Genomic DNA, 25733 nt, shown 5'->3' on the forward strand with positions numbered 1-25733 from the left:
AAAGACGTGGCGGAGGTATTTGTCGTGGCCGTTTGTCGGCTCAAGGTTAAAAGCTTCCCGCCGTTGCTTGAGAAAAAGCTCTCCAGGGCCTTAGCCAGGGGTTGCGATGAGGAAGTGTAATTTCCTCCGTGGCCTCCTGTTAGTTAATCTACAGCCGGCCACACTCATTAACACCATTCAGAGCAACATGAGCCAACATGGCCACGCTAACATTAATCACTCAGACGTTTTAGCTGTTGCCTCAGTGCGAGTGACGCTCTCAAGACAAAACACTCCAGGACAAGTGGTCTCAAACTTTTTACATGCAGGCAAGAATCCCCTAATAATCCAAGCGCCAGTTCAACATTCCGGGGCCACACTCGTAACTCCAAATACTTGTATCGCAAATCAACTTTCTCCATCGAATGAATGGGAATGCAATCAATCAATTTCTGCATTCCCAAGGAAAATAGCACAATATCATTTTGCACTTCATTGTAACCTCTAGTCGTAACGTAATGACAAGGATTGTCACGAAATAAACAATTGTGCATCATAATTTAGTCATTGTGGCTCCTTCTGGTGTGCGTGACTTGGCCACCCAGTGGCAGCTTAATACGATCGTACAGACAAACTGAGAACCGTTTCACTCAACCACTGTGTGTAATCCAGCAATATGCAGGAATACTAACAGGAACTTCAACTGGCAGTGGCATCAAATAGTTTATTTTTTAAAGAATTGTTGTTAATATGCCAAACTGCATCTTGTCGCGAAGTAAGCTGAGTAGAGTTCATTGCCATCACATAGCACTCGTGTCTCAACGCTTGCAAGCCGAAGCAAAAAAATTGACCGAAGGCACCACAGTTTTTGCTTTACTATGGTGTTTTTTTTTTTTTACAAGTCAGGACCAATGGCATATTATGTTGGTATAAGGGATGACATTATTTTAAAACACAAGTCTATTTGTGGAATAAGATACCTTCTGTAGGAAAATCAAACGGGGGAAAAATACGTTCATAATTAGGGCTTCTGCTATCAAATATTTTAGTATTGAGTATCCTACTTGAAATTCTGTCAAATAATTAAATATATGTTTACTTGCTTAGAAAACATTTCTGAATGAATAAGATTAAAAAAGACATTTCACTGGGTAATAAACGACAAACTGGTTTACTTTTTTAGATAATCAAGTTTCTTTTCAATTCAAAGTGTGCATAGCAGCAAATTACGGAGCAACTGCTAGTCCACACGACTTAGGATCTGTCTGGAGATCTAAACGTGTACAATATTTTGTTCAGCTCCCACAAGCACTTGTGCTGCTAAGAGAAATGAGCAAAATGTATTGTGAGGGTTACTTCTATGTTCTGGTATATGGTGGGTCACTTGTCCTTGTAATCTGACATGTAATATGAGATGTTATTTTTTTTCTTTTTTTTTTACGTGTGTGTAACCCAGAACGCCTGCAGTCCACAGTAGGGAGCTATCGGACTTGGCAGATATACGGTACATACAGCTACTATGTTGCCTCAGAGATTTGCAAAACTGAGGTAACAACCATCCGCCGTTTAGTTTCTTTCTGACGGTGCAAACTAAATAAACGGTTAACAAGATTTGTTTTAATAAAGGTACCTGAATTACTCCGTTACTAATTTTACTTCTTGACTTAATTCATCCTAGAAAGTCAGATTTGTGAGGTGATAGGTCACAATCGAATATTTTCTAGTTTTATATGGCCCAACAATCAGTTCAGGATGAAATGAATCTTGTTTTGCTTTCAGTTTTTGCTGTGTTAGCTAAGAGACAACGTGGAGAGAATGAGAGGAAACATTAGTTTTTTTTAAAATGTTGAATCATCGTAGCTCTGGAGAGGTTAATGGGTGGATTGAAGCAGGACAGTGGGGTGTTTCAAGAACTTCTCGAAAAAGGCCACGGAGAATAAAAACAAATAACCGAGAACCTTAAATCGGATCAGATAGTGTGGAACCCAAACGGCTGTCGGGAGGCAGAAATTCTGCACTGTCATCTCATTGACTTTAGTTTTTTTTTTTTCTTGCGCCATTTTCCAGCTACAATGAGAGGCTGTTAGCTGCAAGGATGATTCTAAAAGCGCCATTGTTGAGAATTAGCCTGCAACTTGAGTTCAAACTGAAAAAGCACTTGAGCCGACTAGTTAATCATTCACTCCCTCACCGGTTGGGTTTTATGAGACCTCATGCTGACAGGACAGATGTTTGCCAGAGACCCCACTTTTACACTATCGCTTTGGAATGTGGAAAATGGCCCTGCCGTGGCTGATTCTTCCACATCTTTTACTACTAATCCTCTTTATCAGAATCCTTCTTTAGTCTTGGTTTACATTTCAATATTAGCTCAATTTAACCTAAAAAAAAAAATCCAATGCAACTTTCTTCACCTTGACTTCACGTGTACTTCCAGATGGCAAAAAAAAATGAGCTTTCTCTGACAGAACCATTCGAAAAGAAGCCCCCAAATGTCGTTTGATTAAGGCAGAGTGTTTTGGAAAACAAGGTTAATGGCTTGAAAGGTGATTTTAGCATTCTTCTGTAGCACCTTAGTGTGGATTTGTGAAGTGATAGTCGAAAAGCTGTTACGTGAGGGAAAAGGCTCTGTTTTTCATGCCCAGCACAAGTCTCACTCAAAGCGTGCTGGAATTTTCATTCTTTTGGTATTTTCGCAGATGAGCGCTGTTAGGAACGGGCGTTTGAACCATTGTGAACGCAGCCGCTCTCTTTCTCTTTAAATTGAGTGCAGGTGAGGTGCGTGCAGTCTTAAATTGACTCATTGGAGCCCATGCAGAATATTAAAGCGCGCAAACTACATTTAGATGGAACCCCACGGGTGGATGGTGTAAAGTTTGCCATGGCGAGCACAGATCCGCGCTGTGAAGTGGGGCACTTGGAGACCACCTTATAATCTGATCGTTCGTGTTCGTGTATGTCCTCACCCCACAGCTCCATCACATCCACCAAAAATCATGTCACACAAACTTTGACCCGCTTTAAGCTGGTCTGTTTCCGAACACACTACAAAATCAAAATGTGGCAGTCTCTACGCCCGAGCACATGAGCACGCTCTCTGAAAATAGAGCCCCGTTATCATGTTGAAATTGTCTTTGTTTGGAATTTACAATCCACTGCATCGTTTTTGAGTCATCTCATCTGCCAGAGATCCCTTCTCTCCGCTTCTGTCTTCAAATATCCAGCTGTTGGCAAACGAGGAATGTCCATTTTTTCCCGGTGTCCTATCGTCTCAGTAAAGCTCCTTAAGTTCAAGAACACACACCAGCGTGGAGCCGTGGGGGTGTTTTGTCTCTAATTTGTTGCTTTTTTTTTTTTCCGGCGGCGTGATTACTTAAAAATCTAAATGAGAGGCACAAGTTGTGGTCAAAGAGGGCAGTTTTAACCAATATGATAAAAAGTGAGTTCTTTTTATTTATTATTTCCGCACCTATTGTTAACAATCCTCATATAGTTTTCCTCATACCGTAACTCTTGTCATCTAATTTGTGTCTTGTTGATGTTCCTTCAAACGCAGAGCTGATTTATAGGCTAATTATGAGAGAGCTCTGTATGCATTTGGAGGCTTGATGGTATCCTGAGAGCTGCGGGCTGATGGATAGGTTTAGGGTGTATCCGTCGCCTCGAAGGCATTCTCCATCTCTGTTTGTCTGAAAACAGTAATCTCCTGTCAGCGGTCTATCGTCTTCTTTATCCCTTGTTTCCTCCTCTTTGCTATTAAACATCACTGTCATCCCAGCTTCGAGAGATTAATGTCACATGGAAAAGGGGGAAAAAAAAGCTAGACCAGATGCAAATATAATGATAACGTTTTGGAAATGTGGTCCATTTCTCACTCGGGTATTGATGTCTAATAAATACCGAGCTTCGTCAGTGCACTGTTTTGTTCTTGATAGGCCTGACGGCTACTTGTCTTGTAGCGTGACATTTCTCCTTTTTCTCTGTGATTGCTTTCTTTATTTGTTCCACAGCTGGCAACTCTGTACTTAATGGGATATATGGAGGCTAAAAAAAAAAAGAAAAAGAACGGCACTCTGTTAAAAGTACAAATTAATGTTGACTCAGTTAAATACAAAACACATTTTGATAACTAAGCGGAACGTAAAACATGCTAACTGGTTGTTCTTCAAGAGCTAGCTAGCATTAGCTTAACTTTTATGTTATGAAAACAATGTGACGCCATAGTTTGGCTAATGTTGTGTACGGGCTAAGAAAACCTTCTTGTAGCCTTCAACAGAAAAATATCTCTTCAATATGGCCATGGGTGTGTAATATCTTAAAAAAAAATAAAATAAAATAAACACTGCGGCACAGAACAGGCATCAAACAAATCTACTGTACATAAGTACAGTAACAAATTATTTATACTTGGTTACTTCCCAACACTGATTTCTTTCTCTTCTATCATCCAGCTTGCATCCCCGGGACGTTCAAATCCAAATTCGGTGACGGTTCCTGTGCTGCGTGTCCGTCTAACAGTCGCACCGGTGCCCGAGGAGCCAGTGTTTGTCCCTGCCAAAGTGGCTTCTACCGCGCTGATAGCGACTCACCTGACACTGCCTGCACCAGTAAGTCATCCTGCATGGAAAACACTCGAATACATTTTGCTCGGGATTTATGTTTGTTGACAAGAACACAGGACTGCTCAAGTGTTGACAGTTAATAAGTGGTTGTCTTAGACACAAACCCTTTTCGCGCCACAAACCAGTTTCACATATAGCAGTATTTAGATTTGCGGTCCATCACAATTTTTTTTGCGCCACGGACAGGTTTCATAAACACATTTTTCGACAGACCGCCACAAAACCAATGCTAATTGCAATTAATACAATTCACCATTACATTGAATGGAATTGTTGTAATTTATGAGGATCCCAGCGCATTTTTATTTCTCTTCAGGGAACCGGCCTTTTCTTGTGTTTCAAAGCGTAGCATGTTCTAAGACAGGCTCTCCTTTTATTGTGTTTGATTATAGGCTTGCATATTTTGCAATTTACCATGTTACTAGGTCTAATTTTTGCTGAAATGTAAAACATGATATTGGTTGGTTGATATGCATATGTATAAAGCTCTTGTTATCACACAGTTCTTGTCGGCACATTGTTGTCCATAACATTGTGCCGATGAAGCTAGCACTTCACTTCACGCCACTACCGTCGTTCCTCGCTGCTAGTCTCATGGTCCTGCTGGTATGAATATTTTAAGATTAGAATGGCCAAAGCTAGTGTGGCTAACTGCTGTTATTTTCCTCAACCAGCGTATTTTCATACTCTCAGAACTGTACTGACAAATGGAGAAGACTGTCACGTTGCTGGCCAGACATTTCTGTTTCCCGAAGCGTTACATTATGACTGCAGATAGTCGAGTCGTAAGTCTTCTGTAAATTGTCAAATTGGAAGACGGGATGCAAAATAAAAGGTGAATAGAGGTTAATCAACTTCAAGCATTAGTAAAAATCATCTAGTAGACCATTGATTTCAAACCGTAGTCTATAAAACCGTCTTTTATCACTCCTGCATGAAAAAAAAAAAAACAACTTAACATACACTGTTGTCGTCAGACAATATGTAAAACAAATATTGTGCTGTGACAGTAGCAAATTGTAGGCTTGCTGATACTAATGTGATCTGATATCTAGTCCATATCAGTTGTGGATGGACAAAGCTCTTTGCCCAGCGATGGCGCTGATGTAGAGTGACATGAGCTGCCTCGACTGTGTAAAATCACTCCCGGGGGGCCTTTCCACACGTTAAATGACACACACGGCCCTGCAACTGTCCTCCCCAGATCCCTGTCGCGGGAACACTGTGCACTCTGACGCTGACCAGCACACAGACATACACGCATATATACACCCAGGCAGCACTAACTCCAACTCAACACACACACAAACAGGCCTGACACCTCTGTCCCTGTAGCCTGGCAGAGCTTGTGTGCCAGCCTGTCCTTTGTGTGGTGTTGCACAAGCTAGGTTGAGCCAGTCGGCAGCTTGTGCTCAGCGTGTGTTTTAGTCGGGCATCCAATTAGAAAAGACTCCACTCTGAACCGTCTCTTTCTAATTAGAAAGGACAGGGCGAGGAAAACGTGGCTAAGGGCGAAGTTAGTGGATGGCCAGTTTAGACGAGGATTCTGTCACTCTTGCTCTCAACTTCTTTGGGCTCCACAGTGACTCGGTTGATACAACACAGTATAGTAGTACCGTACTTTTGGGTCTTGAACTGAAAATGTTAATATAAATGGGTAGTTCCCAGGAACGATGGCCAACCAGATGGTCAAACGCTGACCCACTTGGAGAGTTAAATTTTTTTCCCTTTATAATCAGTCATCAGATTTCACAGCTTACAATATTGCAGACATACTGCAGAGATAAAATAAACAACTAGACTGAGATTCGTGCTGGCTTTGAGTGTGAATGTATTTTGAGGTGGGAAAAATAGCCATCGCGACGACTTCCTGTTTGTGACATAACAAGACACATGTAATTAAGTGCCTTGTATCAGTTTCAAAAAGAGTTGTTACCAATAAACTGCCAGAATATCAATGCAACACAAATCCATCCCACATTGTCCATAATGTGATAAAACACCACCCCCAAAAATAATATTTTTTAAAAACCCTTGTTTTCTACGACAGGAGGAGTTGAAAGGCACCCACTTCAGAAACAGGCATTGTGTAGTTTGTGAAGCGAACACCAATCATTTATTGGTGTCTACCTTGCCTCCAAAGTAACGCTCTGTCCCACGGCATCCATTGTTCACCGTTTACAGTTTTTTCTATCTACAATTGGTCATTTGTACCAGTTTTCATCAATATTTTTGTATAAGGTAGTGAAGCTATTCAAGTGTAAACATAATTATTATTTCGTTCTTTATTTATTTCTTTTACTAGAGTGGTCAGTGTTTGGTGCCCAGGTACCAAGTGCTCCTATATGACACATGGTTGTAGACCACAACATTCAACAAGCTCTTGCTAACAAAGAGCTAATTTTACTGTATTTATTTATTCATAGCAACACCGCAAGGTTTGATTTCAAGCATCAAGCATATATCATTTTTGAACATGTTTATTTTCTGCTCGCATGTCACAATCCTGGAACACACTTTATATCAAACAGACATGCTAAATGGCGCCAGATTACATAATTGTAACCAGAAAATTCAGCGGTTAGAAAAAACTCGACATACCTCTGTTTAAATGACAGGTGTGATATTAAAAAAATAATCCCAAAATAAATCACGAGGGGACATCCAGTTTTTGGTGATGTCACTGTTCTGGCACATTTGCTACACTAAAAGATGGCTGTCTTCACTATGTTCAAATGGTATATTTAATGTCTTGGAAACTGTTTTAAATTTTTTTCCTGACTGATCCCATTGAGCCCTACTACGGTTTATGCTGTAAGATGTGACAAAGAAATGTCAGGAAAACCAAGCTGGAACAGCTGAATCTTATTTGGGGTTAGTCAGAGACACTTGAAGGGTGTCACGCCTGTACCGAATCCCGTTTAAAACTAGTTTAATTGGGATTGGTTAATTCTAAACACAGCCACACGCCATTTATGAGATTGCGCTCATTTGGGCAACCACATTATCTCAGTTGCTTATTTTTTTTCACCTCTCAAAGAGATTTTCTTTGCTCGTGGTTTCACAAAAACACGGCATATGAATATCTTTAATCTCCTGCTAATATCACATTCGCACAAAATATTAACTTTTGGCTAATGTGTTAAATTCCATTCAAACCATTATCCAGAATGCTTATCCATTTCCTTAATAATTCTTGGACAGTTGTTTAAGAAAAATAGAGTATACCTTTCCTGGAAGGAGGAAGAGCGTTTTTTTTTTTTTTGCTTGATGTCATGGGAATGATATTAAACCCACAAATTAGTATTTCGTGCGAACGTTACTGCTATTTCATGGCCACAATTTATTTTCGCATGGTCATATCTGGGGCTACATTAAACGTAGAGCAAATTTAATTCCTCATCATGTGTAAGGGAATGATGAACAGAAAACATTGTGTCCTATTTCACTGCTTGAAATGCTGAACATGTATTATGTACTTCATACGTCTTTTCATCATTAAGGAATGATTAACGTCTGTTCTGAACACCTTGCAGCTATGCCATCGGCCCCATTGAATGTAATTTCCAGTGTGAATGAGACCTCCCTGTCCCTGGAATGGGAGGAACCCGAAGACACTGGCGGTAGGAGTGACCTGGTGTATAACGTGGTGTGTAAGAAATGCCTGCGAGACCGCAGCCCGTGCACGCGTTGCGACGACAACGTGGACATCTCCCCTCGAAGGCTTGGACTGAGGCAGAGGAAGGTGGTGGTGAGGAATCTGCAGGCTCACACCCGCTACAGTTTTGAGGTGCAGGCGGTCAACGGCGTCTCCGGGAAGAACCCCACCTCTCCACGTTACTCGACAGTCAACATCACCACCAATCAGGCCGGTTAGTTGACCTGTCAATGACGCTACACGTGTGTCCGCAAACCAAGTTAATTCATAGGTCTCCCCGATCAATATCACTTAAAAGCACAATGAAAGAAGCAGTTTATTGGATCCTACGCTCAGTCAATGTCAATGAGTGTCTTAATGATCTCTTAGCAGAAGTAGGGGGACTCCAACGACATGACTCAACTTTAGTCAGTTTCTTCACAGCAGTAGCCGTAAACTGTAGACAGCATAAAAATTATATCAAGTTCCAGTACATGGATTACATGTAAAGAAAATTATAGTTCAGCCAATGTCACCTTCATATGTCTTGGCCAAGCAAACCTTCCAGAACCTTTCACACACTGTAATCACTTAAATCAACCCACACTTAATCCACTTTACTGTGGTTAATGGAACGCAGACAATGGCTATGAGATGAGTCACTTTTAGGATTCACCAAACCGCAGAGGATGTGAAACATGCACCATTTCTTCAACCATTACTACTGGGCAGTTGGGCCCATTAAATCTATACTTTGATTCAATTTGTAAAATCCTGGTGTAAGGTTTGGGTTGAAGGTAAGAGAGCGTTAGCAACATTTTAGTCCTTGAATGGTGGACACATGAGGAGGGCGCAAAGTGTCTTTTCAGGCCATGAAACAAAGAAAATAAAAATCACATGGATAGTCGAGAGTTTTGTGTCATTAATCAAAATAATGACATGGTTTTATTTTGCCCCCTAAACCGTGTGCTTTTGCTGCATTTCTCTGCAGCACCATCCGCAGTACCAACAGTCCATCTGATGCGTTCCACCGCAGACACCCTGAGTCTGTCATGGTTGCCACCGGAGAAACCAAATGGGGTCATTCTGGACTACGAGATTAAATACCACGAAAGGGTGAGTTGGAGTCTTCATCTTTTCCAGATGCTGGGAAATGCAATATTAAAGTGGTGCGTGTGAGGGAGTCATTTCTATTGATGGAGAGCCTCAACAGCTCCTGCAATGTTGAATCGTTGGTATTGATCAAATTCCCGGCAAGGGCTTGCAAGGTTTAATGTGTTCTTTTTATGACCTCCAACGGTCAAACGACCTTTGTATTGCAGAAAAATTCTCAACGGGAGCTTACGCTTACATGATGAGGTCAGTTTAAAAAGCAAATACTTTTATTTTCACATTAGTAACACTGGAAATTGCCTCTAGCCTATTCCTGTGTGATTGTAATAACAATATTCCTGGATTCAGTCTGAAAACCTAAAAGAAAGCTTGCTCTCGTTAAAATCTTTAGACATTGGTTTTCATTTTTACTTCTTATACAATACAGTACACTAGTCCATCAAATATTCCGAGTGTACTTTTCACAAATTTCATATTTTCAGGCTAAGCTCGAGCTGAAATGCAGCAAGCGGCCACAAAAAGCCTTGTCTAAATAGAAATTGGTGTCAAGGAAGTATGATGAAGTTATTTTTTGACTAACAAACAAGCTTTGTTTGTTCGGTTGTTAGTATGGGGATGAACGAATTTAGAATTTTTGTTGTCGTCACTGCGCGGTTGCACCTCCTGTTGCACCTCCCGTCGACTTAAGCGAGGCATCCGCGTTGTTGCCAGTACACGTTATTGGCAATTAGTCGAGCACTACATGTAATTGCGCAGTAGTAAAGTTAACAAATCGACTATGCTCAACCCGGAGTTGGAATGGATTGGAACTCACACACAGATCTCAACGAATGTGCATTTTTTTTTACATTAAATCCATTATTAGGTCATTTAAACAGAGGTTAATGTCAAGTTTCAAATGATTGTGACATTTTTGCCGGCATGTTTACGGTTCGAATGATTAATATAAGCTGTTTTTCGAGGGGGGGTGCCAATTACTCGCAGACGGGCTTAGTCCCTTTCCCCTGCGAATAGCCATTTGAAATTCAAAATACGACCTTTATCAATTCCGTTGCGTCGTCCTGTAAGAAAAATGTCCTGATTTGTGATGATGCAAAGTGATCAGTAAATGGACCGTCTTGTCTTCCAGGGCCAGGCTATGTCACACACGGTAACATCCCAGCACAGCTCAGCCAAGGTGGAGGGGCTGAGAGCCGCCACGCCCTACGTAGTGCAAGTCAGAGCTCGCACTGTCGCAGGATATGGTCGCTACAGCAACCCCATGGACATCAGCACCAGCCTGCACAGTAAGGCCTCTGTTTATCTCCGCCGTGATCTGTTGCTATGGTTTACGGTTTTATAGCTTCTCAGTTTTAATGGCTTCTGCTATCCAGGTGGTACACAACACGGTCTAATCCCTGCAGCCACGCTTTGTCTGCTACTCATTTGTGCCTTTTGTGTGATTCGGTCCAGGTGATCCTCAGAAGTCTGTGCAGGACCAGCTGCCTCTCATCATAGGTTCCGCCTCTGCAGGGTTGGTGGTCATTGTTGCCATGGTGGTAATTGCTGTTGTCTGCCTCAAGTAAGTGCACAGCACCGATGACGTGAACTACATATTTCATTGAGTTAATTGGAGTCGCAACAAAGGGGCTGATTAAATGTTTACATGCCTTCAGAGGTGGAGATAATACACACACTCACACATTTACATGTGTACTTAAGTTGAAGTACTGGTACTTGTGTTTAAAAAAAGCCTCTGGCAAAACTAAAAGTACTGATTCAACTCCGGTATGTTAAAAGGTTGTCACGGCTGCTACGTTGATCGCATGACTTTTTCGTTACTAAAACACTAATGGCTTGTCGTGATGGGTGCTGCATGTGGCGTAATTCTTTATGTAGGCGGGTTAGACTTGATGCTGGTCATTTTTTACACACAAACACACACACACACAAGTCTCGATCCGTGGCTCTGCAAGAAGGAGGGCTGCACCGCTGTTGCAATGGTGACAGACAACTTCAGTCATGACCAATCAAAGTGATTCCTTTCATTCTCTCTAAATCATGTTAAATAAACAGAGGTGAGAAAGAAATTTCAGAATTGTCTCAACTGGCTGTGTGGCCTCCATCTTGTTTTATTTTTCCTTCCAACACCTTCTTTTAACTTTGGTTGTGAACCAGATATAGATATTCCACCGTAGTTCAGCAAAGCAACAAACGTTACAGCTGGGGTCCGCAAGGGTCTGCTCACTGTTGGTGTGCTTGTGAGTGCACGAGAATGTCCGAAACTTTGTTTGTCACATTTCTTTTAGGATTGGTTGTTTTTCCTTAGGCACGGTGGTATCTTTAAAATAAAATTTGAGGTACAAGAAGGCTGATTTTTTTTCCCAATTATCATTTTTATAATGACGGGTCATATTGCCAATTTTAAAAATTTGTAAAAATTGTTAACTCCCTGTTTGAGTAAAAGCAATTAAGTACATACTTGAGTGCAAAAGTAAAAATGAATTTATACCATCAATTACACATTTTGATAATTTGATCTGCATTAATTTACACAGTGCTCATACCAAGAAGTAAGTGCCACCACTTCATCAAAACAACGGGTTCCCATGGCTTTGTTAGCATTGGAAAAAAAAAAATTTAATAAATTAGCTCATAATAAAAACTGTGAATTCATACCATACGTGTGTATTTTTTCGTATTAAAGATTAGATTACATTTTTGAAGGCCAGAAGCTGGCGGCTTCAGCATGTGACAACACAATTGTCACAAATCCTTTTATGATGCCAACATCAAACAATTACTTCAAATTAGGCCATGGAAGAGGAATATATTGCTGTCTGCTTCCCCCCCCCCCGAGTCATAGCACACCATGATCTCATTCACTCAAAATCTCAACTGCTTAACCTCTCTCTATTTACGTCTTATTCATGTCTTTTCTTTTCAAGTCAGTTGATATTGAAAACACAATAATTTAGTAACAAGTCATTTGAAATGCGGGGATTAAAAATCGTCGTAAAAAAGAATTCTCAAATAAAGTAGAGATACTGTATATCCTGAAAAATCTTCAAAGTATTTGTACTAACGGACTTTCATCATACACGCATTCATAGGGTGTGTCTTGGATGGAAATTCAGCCAATCTTGAAGCAAATAACACGGCCGTTCAGTAGCGCTAAAATGTATAGGAAAAAAGTCAAGAATGATGAATATTAATGTGACTTTGTTTACAGGAAGCAGCGCAGTGGCTCTGAGCTGGAGTACACGGAGAAACTGCAGCAATACAGTAAGTATGTGTTCTGCACTTCTGCTTTATTGGTCATGCCTGTACTGTTAACCACCTGATTTAATTAAGTCACCTGACCCCAGACAGGAAATAAGTTTGGCGTTTGCACAAAAGCCCCTATTCAATCTGGACGGTGTTTTGCTGTGTGCTGTTTTTCTTCATACATTAACTGAGCTAAATATGCTGTCAGGTTGCCCTTTCAATATTTACTAACCCGGGACAACAAATTAATTGTGATTCTGGCACAAGTTTTTCTTTTTAATCACTGAACATGGGCTGATGTTTTTTGTCCGTGATTGTCATCTGTGTACTAGCTAGAGGTGCGCTCAACTTCGAATCAGCTCTGGACTACATCACAGTCGTCTGCAAAATGAATCACAACAATGTTAATTACATTTTAAAACTAGAAAATGCAATTTCTGAAGAAAATTTGCGTGACTGATGAAAGAAAAACTGAAATGCTGTAGATTTAATTGAACTGTGGAACTATAGAATTCATATAATATAATGAGAATGTTTGAAATGGTTGAGAAATACGGAAGGAGGAGTTCGACGAGTAAAATCTGCATTGATTTGGGAATGTTGTTTTGGAAAATGTGTACAGAAAAATTGTGAATTTCAAAACTAGTTTGCAATGTCACAATTAGGTTTGTACTTTTTTGAACACCAGCCAAAGTGGCAGGTGACTCATCTTTTTTTTTTCAGTTTGTTTCTCGCACTGGTTGCACTCTAGAATGTCGCTTCTTACTTCTTAGCTTCTACTCTGAGTGGCAAAGCAGGTGAACAGAAGTTGTTCTCATCTTTTGCGTCCTTGTTTTCAACCAATCAATCATCATTCATAGGACCATACCAAAATATTGAAAAATCATTGACGTTTTTTTTTTATTATGTATTTTTTTGTTGCTTTTTTTTTCAAACTATACAGTTATCTATTACAATAAATTAATTATAGCTTCACATATCTTTACCTACAAATGAATCAGTTTTGTGTTAACTGAAAAATGTTGAAGCAGTCCTTCCCTCATTTAATGTATCCATATTTGGCCTGACAAAATTTGGACAGCTCTAGTTATTTAACCAGTTATTTTTGAATGAACTCATCTGAATTTGTCTACAAATAAAAAAAGGAAATATTCCCTTTACTTCATTTATAAGATGTTGTTCTTTTTTTTTTACTTAAGTTTTCGTTTAATTTTCTTTTTGAAAACCTCATGAAAAGAAATTCATGCGTGAATATGAATGCTGCTGTGTAGACAAACAAAAGCCGAGCAATTTGGTAACTCAGTTCAGATTAGCATCGTGCCTGCTGTGGACACACACTTGCTTGGAATAGAAAATTCAGTACATATGCTAATGTAAGATTATTTGTGTTTGAGTTGACCTACGGTTTAGTTTTTAGATGAGTCAGTGTTGGCAATAGATGTATTTTATTGTTTAAGTCACTCCATTATGACGTTGAAGTTTGGTGCGCTTGTCGTGGGAGGAAGCATCAAGATAGTCAGATATGCACACCGTGAAGTACGCACGTCATGCCACCTTGCCAACCTGTTTTGCACATATCAATTTATATTTCATATGTGTTGCATTGAAGAGACGCTTCATTTAAAATAAAATAGTTTACAATATGTCACAAATAAGTGGATAAATATTCAATTGAAATATTGCATTACTGGTTATTTGAATATATTGAAACATTTTCAAAATGTGGAAAGAGGAGTTCAATTTGGAGGCCATCTACATCCATTTCAATGGGATCTTGTTTTGTGTTTTGTGTTTCAAAGTGGTCATGAGTGCGTGAGCAATGACCCACGTCACATGCACGTCCAACTTCATCATCCATCAAGGGGACATCTTGCAGTTTACCTGCCAATGTCATGCGTGGACTCCTGCAAGTCTATTTCTGTTTCTCCCCTGTCAAACACGGCATACTTGAGCGTACTGCAGTCCCATCGCCCTGATTTTAACACAAATGAAGGATGCCGCCACAATTGGCCGGGAAAAGTCTTGTACCGACTCACAGCACCACACAACGACGTTAACACCCTTTTGTGCCGAATTTTACCTGTGCCAATTCTAGCAAAATACCAAACGCAATAAAAAAATAAATAAATAAAAATAAACTCCACCCATGTGCACAGTTAGACCTGCGTTTTTGGTCGATTTTATGCCCAGAACAAAAACAGGGCCCTTTGACATTGAAATGGTTTAACTGGGCTGATAAATGTGGACATTTTTTTAAGAAGGACAAAAATGTGTGGAAATTAATAATAACAAATGACAATCTAATACAATAAAAACTGTCACTGTCAGGGTGTAATCATTTTTATTCAGATGAATTTGTTATGGCTGTACTGGGATAGAAATGCACTGCGGCATCCATCACAGAGCTTCTGGTGTTGCTAGATAAGATGAGTTAAATAGGGAAGGGAAACAAAAAGTCCAACAATGATAATGAACATATTGTTAGATTAATACCTTTCTCACAGTGTCCTCCAAAACTGAGCATTATTATCTTTGAAAAGGCACAATTGCGATGTTGGATCTAATTGGTTTTGTCGTCTGTTTGCATATGTGTGTCAAATGTGTTGCTCATCAGGCCCTGATTAGCGACGCAATTATGATTTCTTTTTTTTTTTTTTTTTTTTGTTTGTCATAAAATTGAAAGACACTAACTGTTAGAAAAAAGAAGAACATGTTTTTAAATACAATATAAATGTTTGAAGATAATTCATGATAACCTCTGCAAAGTACTCAGAACTATGTAATACTCACTTGTGGAGTCTACTTTGCCCCATTTCAGTTTTTCAAATTTTTCGGCCGTGTCTAAAATGGCATCCGGCATGAATCACTCTTCCTCCACTATAAAAGAACTTGAGTGACTTTGTTTGCATCAGCGGTTATTCGGTATATGCATATATCGTGAAAATACATCTCTTTAGAGTGCCTCGTTGTTGGCCATGAGGGTGCGACTTAACAACCAGCGTGTGGACATGAATTGGGCATCATTTACATAACAGGGCCGCTACTATCTTAATCTCTTTTTTTTTTCTACACAGTTTCTCCAGGAGTAAAAGTGTACATCGACCCTTTCACGTACGAGGACCCCAATGACGCAATCCACGAGTTTGCAAAGGAAATAGACATCTCCTGCATAAAAATTGAAGAAGTCATCGGCGCAGGTGAATAGCGCAGCTACTTCTCTGTCCGAAAGGGACAGCCAAATGAGTCGCGTTCATTAATGATTTATCTGAACAGCAGTGTGCCATCAAGCCCTCTGGGTTTGTTCTGTGTGATGGGCTTGAAGGCAGAAAAAGGACTTTAGATTCAGAGCGTGCATGCGTGAGATATGCGGGTGGGAAGGGACGGATTGAGGTGAAAATCTTTCCCTCCCTCTCAATCTGTTTTTGTTTCTCTCCGGCAGCATGTTCTATCCTCATTTCACCTCTGAATGACGGTGTTATCGACTATGATCCCTTCCTATTCTTTACGTTTTTCTTCTCCTTCTCTCCGCTTTTTGTAAATGTTTGGACTCAGGCTCCACTTGCACAACACCCAAGTTCCTCACCCGTCCACGTTGTCCCTACACTACTCCCAGACTGCACACTCGATCACGACCCGTCACCCCTTCGCTCCCTGACATTTTTACCCTTTGAGTACTTGCCTGAGTAGCCTCTCCAGCTTTGCAGTGGCGCTTCATGCATCTGGTACCTTTAATTGGGTCTTACCCACTATCAAATCGCAATTCTAGATACCATCACGATTCACTTATTCACTGCCAGACACTGAACTTTCCACTCACACAGAATTTTGTATTCTAAGACAACATCAGCACCAACCCGACCAAAAGAAAGACAGAAAAGCGAAGAATCATTTACAGATTTTCAACTAAGACGCGCTGTAACGCTGACTAACCGCCATTCATTCCACAAACTGCATCAATTCTTTTCTCACGATAAAGCACATTTTCTACCAATCGGCGCAACACCCACTCTGATTCTATATACGCATACTGGCTTTGAGTGTGAGGTGCCAAAACTTGTCTCACTTCCAAACTTATTGGAATTTCTCTTCCTTATAATTGACACGGCAAACCGAGATTCGCCGCCGAATCGTAATCTTCACCTCTGAACCGTACTGAATATCAAATCCAAAGTAATGTAACAGCACCATGTACAGGAATCTGCAATAAACTGTTGGGTTCAATTTGATGAACATAAACGCCCACGGCAGTGAATGAGTTAAATGTACCGTGGTCAGTTGCTATTCACGGTTCGGTGATTGCAGTTTCACTCTGACCAGAACTTGTAGATTTCGTGGTTTACCTCCGGTTGCAGCTCGATATTTCAGTGGTTTTTCACAGATTTAAATTTTGTTCCCAGATTTATTTATTTGTTCTTGAAATGGTGTATAGTACAGTATAATAGTTTCATGACAATACAACAATTCTTGGGGCTCCGCAATACGAAAAACTATTAAAAAGATCAAGATGGGTACCAGGCTTACTATTGGTGACTCAAGCATGGGTTGTGTTCCTCATGCTGATTGGCTCAAATCCATAGGTGCTTTATTTGGTACAGTATCTTATTTTTCTCATTTAATTTCTTACCATAAGTATAACGTTTTTAGAACAAGGGTGTCCAAGGACTGTTTTGTTCTGACCAACAAATAAAAGGACACATTTAAAATCTGGCTGGCCCACTACTTCCATTTCTCGACATAACCCCTGACGCACTCACACACAGTCAAGCACTGACCTCACTAAAATCAGCCCAGTTCCTTCCCTCCCCGCGTGCACTCTCCAGCTCCCCCTCCTATTCTTTCCTCAACTCACTTGACCCTTTTCCCTCATCACCCTCACCCCCTCCCTCCGTCCCCCACACCCCTTTTTGGCGCACCCCTTTTATCACCTCAGGTGAATTCGGCGAGGTGTGTCGCGGGCGGCTTAAGCAGGCCGGCCGCAGGGAGATGGTGGTGGCCATCAAGACCCTGAAAGCAGGCTACACAGAGCGCCAGAGGCGGGACTTCCTGGCCGAGGCGTCCATCATGGGCCAGTTTGACCATCCCAACGTCATCCGGCTGGAGGGCGTGCTGACACGGAGCTGCCCGGTCCTCATCATCACAGAATTCATGGAGAATGGAGCGCTTGATTCCTTTTTGCGAGTAAGCCCTGCGCCGAGTGCTTATTAAGATTATTATGTATTTAAATCAAAGAAGAGAGCAACTCTTTGTTGACCTATAGGTAAAAAATAGCCTCTCACCCAGGAAAAAAAAACACCCTTTCTGATGATTTGATTGATTTATTTTGGTGATCATCATTTTTGTGTGTGTGTTTTTTTTGTTTGCGAGTGAGCGATTACAGTTGTTTGTGTATTTGTGGGGCGGCACGGTGGCCGACTGGTTAGCACGATGGCCTCACAGTGAGAGACAGCATCGGGCGTGGGTTCGATCCCGGCCATCCTGTGTGGAGTTTGCATGTTCTCCCCGTGCTTGCGTGGGTTTTCTCTGGGTACTCCGGTTTCCTCCCACATTCCAAAAACATGCATGGCAGGCCGATTGAACACTCTAAATTGCCCCTTGGTATGAGTGTGAGTGCGGATGGTTGTTTGTCTCCGTGTGCCCTGCGATTGGCTGGCAACCAGTTCAGGGTGTCCCCCGCCTACTGCCCGAAGATAGCTGGGATAGGCTCCAGCACCCCCTGCGATCCTAGTGAGGAGAAGCGGTACAGAAGATGGATGTGTGTTTGTGTGTGTGTTTTAGGTCTTGTTGGTGTGCATGAGATGATTTTGGTGTGTGTGGGAGATCTTTTGGGTGAATGAGCAGCATTTTCATTACTTGTTTTGGTGGGAATGAGAGTTTATTGGTGTGAGGTTTTTAATTACTTGTGAGAGTGTAATATGAGAGTGAGAGGGAGACAGACTGAGAGAGAGAGGTAGAGAGAGAGCGAGAGAGAGAGAGTGTGAGAGGTTTTTGTGCGCGTGAGTTTTTTGTTACGAGTGAGTGTTTTGGACAGGGAGAGCATTTTTACATTGAAAGAGAGTTGTTTTGTTCTGTGTGTGTGTGTGCGTGTGTATGCCGGGGTGTGCGCGTGTGTGTTTTCTCTGTGTACATGAGAGTGAAATGACATTTTATCTCTTTAGGAACGCTCTCTCAGAACATGCAAAAATGCCACATACACACTGGCAGGCACTCATGACACCCCCGGGTTATCGGAATGTTTTACGCTCCATAAAACAGCCCGAGGCATTGACTTGCTGAGTGATTGAGATTAAATGTGCAATCTAACGTTTGCAGACAGGCACAGTGTCTCCGCTTGATGCTCCTAACTGTTGCTGACACCCTTTTTCAACGCCCAAACTCCAGGTGGAAAACTGTTGCGTTTGAATGCATGCTTCAATGTATTCTCGGAGTTGAGCGACTGCAGAATACATTAGTGATCAGAGTTTTTCGCGATGCGAACGTGCCAAACAAAGACAGGATGAGAAATGAGGAGTCACAATGTACATTCACAACCACGCGGGACTATTATTTGCCATTTACATCGAATAAAAATGCATGCTTGCGCTGAGAGAAGATTGTTAGGCTAAAAGGGGTTCCTTAATGTTTTTGCTGAAGCAATATTCTGATCTTCAATTACCAATTTCTGGTTACATTCAGTATAGCCACTAAGAGTGTGTGTCACACACAGACACACGATCTGGGTTTGACGGCAGTCTCCAAGTGTCCACTTTGCAGTGGCCAACTTTACATCATTCGCAAATGGAGCTCTTCTTGCAGTTCCTTATAATCGTATTTAGTGCGCGCCCTTCAACTGCCCATCATCATATCGGCTGTGCTCACTCCCACGTGGGCGCATACCCCCATTTCTCACTGCGCCCGTCTACGAATGTAGCAAAAGAAAGAAAATGTCAACTATGTGCATTTGACTGCACTTTGTGCTCGACTTGGGCTGGCCAGGGATATATCCCTGGGCATATATGGCCATATATCCATCCATATATCCAGGGCCCTATTGGGCGCTCCATGTCTACATATGAGTAGGAGGAAATCCAGACCTGCGAAATGCCACCAATTCACCAGTGTTTTTAAAGCAAAATTAAATAAAATTCCCAAATTGTTTTATGTCCTTTTCCCACATTTCTTGACCAATATTCGAATATATTCAGCGAATTCAGGACATCTTAGAGGCTGTTACTAATCCTAGAAATGCTCAATTTTCACAATTAAAATCCCAATTTTAGAAATGTGTTACATGCTTACCACTTTACACATTTCTTGACCGATTCAAGCATTTCAAACTTTAAGTCTCACATTCTAATTCCACAAAATGCATTGTATAGTTTATAGTTATTCTACCATTACGACTACTACTACTACTACTACTACAACTGATAATAATAATAAGAAGAAGAAGAAGAAAAAGAAGATGAAGACAATTAAATCAACACGTTCTTAATTATAAAATCACAGACAATGGAACTAAAAGACCACAAAAACTCTGCGTATCCAGACAAATAGCAACTAATTATAATACAAACAAATAATTATCAACAACCCATGTTCCCCTTCAGGTGAACATCCGGTTAATCCTTGTATTCTCTTAAAATATGTTTTAAAATTGGTTTGGTTTTAAACAAATCTTAAAAAAAAAAAAAAAACTACAAAAAATACACAATTTCTTTTGCTACGTCAGGAAGTCTTTTCCATAACCTATATTTTGATATTGTAATTCTAATATTGAAGAATAAAATATAATAAATGGTTCCATTTCTGCAGGAACAGACATCAGCATCAGTTTATGTTTTTTAAATCCTTGCTTTGGCCTTGCCGATCGAGCCACCAGACATTTATTACAGCCACATGCGCCTCCATCAATTGGCGCGCTGTATAATTAATCATCCGCAGCACATTAAATGGCATGTAAACATAGCTGTAAATGCGCTTTTAAATGTTGCTGTGGTCATTACTCATTAAAATTACTGATAGAAAGAGTCCAATTAATGTTTTTTATGCTCTGTACAAAATGGGATGTTTCTTTTGCATCTTTTCTAAATGCTTATGAAGAACTCAACACAATTGTTAAAGCATGCCTTCATTTGATGGAAATCGGGCTGTTTATAGAGAAATGAATTACCACTCAGAGTCTGCTCCTCCTGATGGCCATTGTTCCGAGCAAGTTGTCTTAACATAAAAATGTTTGTGTGTCCTCCCCCGGTCACACTGTCACACTAACTGTGACTCAAAAGTACTCTGAGTCCTAGAGTTGCATTTAAAGTGGTACAACTAGAAATAAAAGCAAAACTGCGAATGTTCTAATATAAACATTCCAACCAACAGTGTTGCAATCGACTTCAATGAAATCTTCAGCTCCGCGAATCTAAATTTGCTGTTTCAGCCTTGACATATACAATTATTAACTTAATTGTGTATTGACGTTTCTCGCGATTAATTCCACTTTCATTTTCAGATATCAAGCTCCAATGGTGTGCTGATCGATTACAAATTCAGAGTTTGTCCCCATTTGGTTTAAATCAATTATAACAAAATGTAAAATATAAACTGAAAATAAAGCTTTATGTGTCAGGCAAGAGAAGAAAATGGAAGATCCTCAGCAATATCTGTGACAAAATATTTGCTTTAGGTTGATAATAATAATAATAATAATAATTAGCCCTTTATTAGTCCCACAATGGGGAAATTTGAGATTCGAACCCAGGCCTCCTGGGGAGACTGGGTCCTGAACGCGGCGCCTTAGACCACTCGGCCATCCTGGGCATGATAGAGCCGGTCCCACCTGACTGTGTGAAAGGCAGAGTACACCCTTGACTGGTCGCCAGCCAATTGCAGGGCACATGAAGACAAAAGACATTAACGCTCACATTCACACCATGTACAGTTTAAATTTATCAATGAACATCACATGAATATTTTTGATATGTAGTTGAAGCCACACAAGCACATTGACAACGTGCAAACTCCGAGTATATGTTCAAACTCAAGGATGGGCAACTTAAATGCTGTTGGGGGCCACATTTTTCATGAGTGTTACTGATGGGGCCTCATAGGACTGCACATTTCCTAACCAAATGTATGACAAAACGGCTAATTATGGAGGAAATACATGTCATGCATATAGATGCAAAATACATGCGCTTAATATATTTCATTTTTGATAATAGGCTGCATTTTTCATTACAAGTGTAAAATATCCACTAACCTAACCCAACAACAAAATAGCCTCGTATCATGTTTTTTGTCCAGTGCATTGGGCGCTTTTGTATATAAATTACCATCAGAAAACAGGTGAACAAGAAACCGATATTAAGGACAAGAATTCCTTTTGTAGATTTTTTTTTTTAACAAAAATCCATTGACTCAAAATTTTAACATAATTAAGATACTATGTTTGTCCTGCATATCATTCTAAATCTGCAAAAATTATTAAGACGATTAATATCGAGCCGTGTAAGAACCAGTGTAAGCCTAATTAAGTGCCATGTAAGCCATCTAGTGGTGATTGGTGATATTACAACTTTACATTCCAGTCGATCCTGCATATTGGCACTTCAACATCCATGGATTTGCAGATTTACAAAAAAAATTCAATACTATTTCATATTTTGGAATTTTTCAGAAATTTGCAGTCTTGCTTTCCTGCCGATTTTGGGGAGTTGTTCAAAATAAATAAATAAATAAATAATCCCCCCCCCCCCCAAAATTTGAAAATAATCAAAGGCCCACACAGTGTGGTCCGCAGCCTGCCAATTTCCCATTCTTGTTCGAGAATGCTCAACCAAGCTATATATTTTCTAAAGCAAAATCTGCAAGTTTATTTCTACCTTAATGTTAAAGGCTGACAGGCTAAGAGGAATATGCATGGATATTACAGTAATTCAATTCTTCAAACAACTGCTACATTAACACACAAGGAGCAGCAACACGTACAAACGGAATACAATATTCACAGGCACGTGTTCTCTGCTCTCTGGGAATAATCAAGTTTTAGTTGGGGACCTTCCCTGACTCTTCTTCTGCATTTCTTTTATTAAACCTCTGTGCAAACATGTTGCAGCACAATGTTGCAGCAAGTCTAAATTTGGATGCTGCTGCAAATGGTCAAAGGTCTTTTAAAAATGATTGCTTAAATATCCCCGGGACTGCGCTGCTGCCGACAATGAACGTTATAGCAGGCGAACACTATTGTTAATTCTAGAGTACAATACTCAGCCTCCATTTTTTTATTGTAACCGTAAAGTGTCTAATTTGAGATCTAATTGGACAGAATGCATATAAAAGGTCAGCTGTCAATGACTGTCATGAAGCACTATGACAGCTGTCGTGTTTATGTGGTCGTCTCCGATGGATTCCTCGACTATATTCAGCTTTTTCCTTTTTTTGCAAATGATCCTCTGCTCTCTTTTTTGTTTCTACGTTATTTCTCCTCTAATCAAGCACTATCCTCTTCTGCCCTCAGCTGAACGACGGCCGCTTCACAGTGACTCAGCTGGTGGGGATGCTGCGCGGCATCGCTGCAGGAATGAAGTACCTGTCGGACATGAACTACGTCCACAGAGACCTCGCTGCCCGCAATATCCTGGTCAACAGCAACTTGGTGTGCAAGGTCTCAGACTTTGGTCTGTCACGCTTTCTGGATGACACTTCGGCTGACCCCACTTATACAAGCTCACTGGTGAGTATTGTGAGGATAACTATTTACTAAGGTTTTGGCAGGAGAATGTTTCCCTACACAATGAAAAAACATATTATAATATATTACTTGAAAAGAAACAAGAGTCAATGTCAATTCATATATTGAAAAATCCCATTAAATCAAGAGTATTAAATTATTATGAAATGGTTCATTTAGATAGTATCCTGAGACAAGGGTAGAATAAACAAAAAAATTTTAATTTATGAAAATACAGATGCTAAAAGGGAAACTTCAATCTGAAATGTATTTCCTGTAAAGAGGCAGAGAAACAAAAATGAAATTTACTCTTCTCTCTGCTCCTTTTCCTTTTTAAAATTGTAAACATATGTCAAATTAATTGAAATGAAAACATTATTATTACTATTATTATTATTATTATTATTATTATTATAATGCTGTAATTTGCTAATAAACGGTTAAAGTAGACTTGGCGTGATTTCTGTAAAAATGTAAAATAGCTAAACTAGCATAAAAGAAACAATGATGTTTTAAAACGAATGTATTGTTTTCAAACGATTTACTATTCATTCTTTGTTAACAAAACCAGGAAGATATATCCTAATTTCAACAAAAAAAAAAGAATTTTCTTTCTTTGAACAAGTAAACATAAATTTGCCTAATATGAAAAATAAAATGTTTAGAAACTGGCGTTTTCTTTTTGAGTTCTTGTTTTTTTTTTGTTTTTTGTTTTTTTAAAGCAAACCCAGAGTTAATCTTTAGATTTTTGTGACTCTGTATGATGGCAATCCATAATTTGGAGTAAATTAGCATAACAAAAAATAGCATAAAACAAGCTCACAGCATAATCAACTGAGGTCTCACAATGTTTGTGAAGAAAATTCTTCCGTACGCTAATTTAACATGACCATGTGGAGTCTTGTATGTGCCAATAATTACATTACTGTGCCAGAACGCCCGTGAAATCAACATTTCTTTCCATATGTGTTCTAACTGACTATTGCTGCATGACTTCAGTATTTCTCAGACTGTGACTATTCTACTCTATATGTACGTGTGTGTGTGTGTGTGCGTGTCTGTGTGTATGTGAGCAGGGAGGGAAAATTCCAATCCGGTGGACGGCACCAGAGGCCATCGCCTTCAGGAAGTTCACCTCTGCGAGTGACGTGTGGAGTTATGGCATCGTTATGTGGGAGGTGGTGTCGTATGGAGAAAGGCCATACTGGGACATGAGCAACCAGGACGTGAGTCAGCGCCGCTGTCGCATCTGCAAACATGTTACAAATGTGCACGTTGGAGGTCTCCGTTTAGTATCTGCTGTGTTCCTTTGCCCTAGAGGTCGCAAAAGTACTCACACTCTGCACTTAATCAGAGATACAGATTCAGTTGCACCTCCGCTTATGACTGACACAATTTGCAAGTTTTTCTAGCGACTAGACATCAATCGACTGATTTTTATTTATTTATTTTTTTGTCTTGAGTTGCGACCACAATTTCAGTTGTGTTGATGGTAGGGAACGTCACAAAAATCGATATAATGAACAATTCTTCCTAAACGGTGCTAAGCTGTTTTTACGCTGTTAATCGCCACTCTTAGTTTAACGTTAAGGTTACAATTGTTGAGCAACCCAAGTCATTAATTTTCCTTTGAAAAGTCCGCAAGCTTAATGCTAACACGTAAAGGAATGCGCATAAACTAGCGTTGCTATTGCGATAGTTAAAAACAATTAATCAAGTTATGTCTGAACACAAATGGAAGCAAAACCAAGATTTACAGTACACAAATCTGCTCGCAGACATGACTCATTTTTCTGCCGCTAAGTTGGGACCGTCATATCTATTAGTTCAGTTTAGTTGGCCTTATCTGATCTGCCTCTTCTTCTTGCTCTTAATTAAGCTGCATCCCTTCTAGTAGTCTTCTCAGTGCTGCCGGACATGTTGTGGCACAACGTGGTACTACACGGATGATGCCCAACTCTAAATTCGGACTTATCTGCAATAGCGGTGGAACAAATAAAAAAAAAAAGTGATGGAACACTGCACCGTAAAGTATAGATACTTGAAAAATCTACAAAAGTACATACAATTGGAGATCCAAGGCACGTGCGGCTTTACATTTTGGTCCGAGTTTTGTATCCACTATCTGAGTCTCGGCTGCACTCTTTATCTCCTCACTGCAGCAGTGTGTCTGTGTTCTGCTTTATTTCACCCTATTTACAACTTTCGTCTGCTCGCCCTCCAACCTTCCCAAATATGCAGACTGCAAAGCTCCCCCATGACACACGCACACACTCAGACATGGGCTGTTGTTACCCCCAGGCTATCTGCAACACGCAGACGTCGCAACTCCAGCAATGAGCTCACAGGAAAGTGTGTCCCTCCATCACACTCACTGGAGCTGCTTTGCGATTCTCAGTGGAATATCTGCTCGGCACTGCGATTCAAAGTCAGA

The 25733-nt window shown here is 40.3% G+C and overlaps 1 protein-coding gene across 1 annotated transcript in view; it reads left to right on the plus strand.

Annotated features, from left to right (window-relative positions):
• ephb3a (eph receptor B3a) overlaps positions 1–25733 on the plus strand; it is a 54425-nt gene that overhangs the window by 18025 nt on the left and 10667 nt on the right. The window contains exons 4-13 of the mRNA XM_088310406.1: positions 4431–4586; positions 8138–8473; positions 9230–9354; positions 10481–10637; positions 10804–10912; positions 12563–12615; positions 15672–15794; positions 17528–17775; positions 23087–23302; positions 24376–24525. Of these exons, the coding sequence (XP_088166532.1) occupies positions 4431–4586; positions 8138–8473; positions 9230–9354; positions 10481–10637; positions 10804–10912; positions 12563–12615; positions 15672–15794; positions 17528–17775; positions 23087–23302; positions 24376–24525 (1673 nt within the window). The remainder of the gene's footprint in view (positions 1–4430; positions 4587–8137; positions 8474–9229; positions 9355–10480; positions 10638–10803; positions 10913–12562; positions 12616–15671; positions 15795–17527; positions 17776–23086; positions 23303–24375; positions 24526–25733) is intronic.

Source organism: Idiotropiscis lumnitzeri, chromosome 12 (genome assembly GCF_059441095.1).
Source record: "Idiotropiscis lumnitzeri isolate Australia: NSW breed Sydney's pygmy pipehorse chromosome 12, RoL_Ilum_1.0, whole genome shotgun sequence".
Classification (NCBI taxonomy): Eukaryota; Metazoa; Chordata; class Actinopteri; order Syngnathiformes; family Syngnathidae; genus Idiotropiscis; species Idiotropiscis lumnitzeri.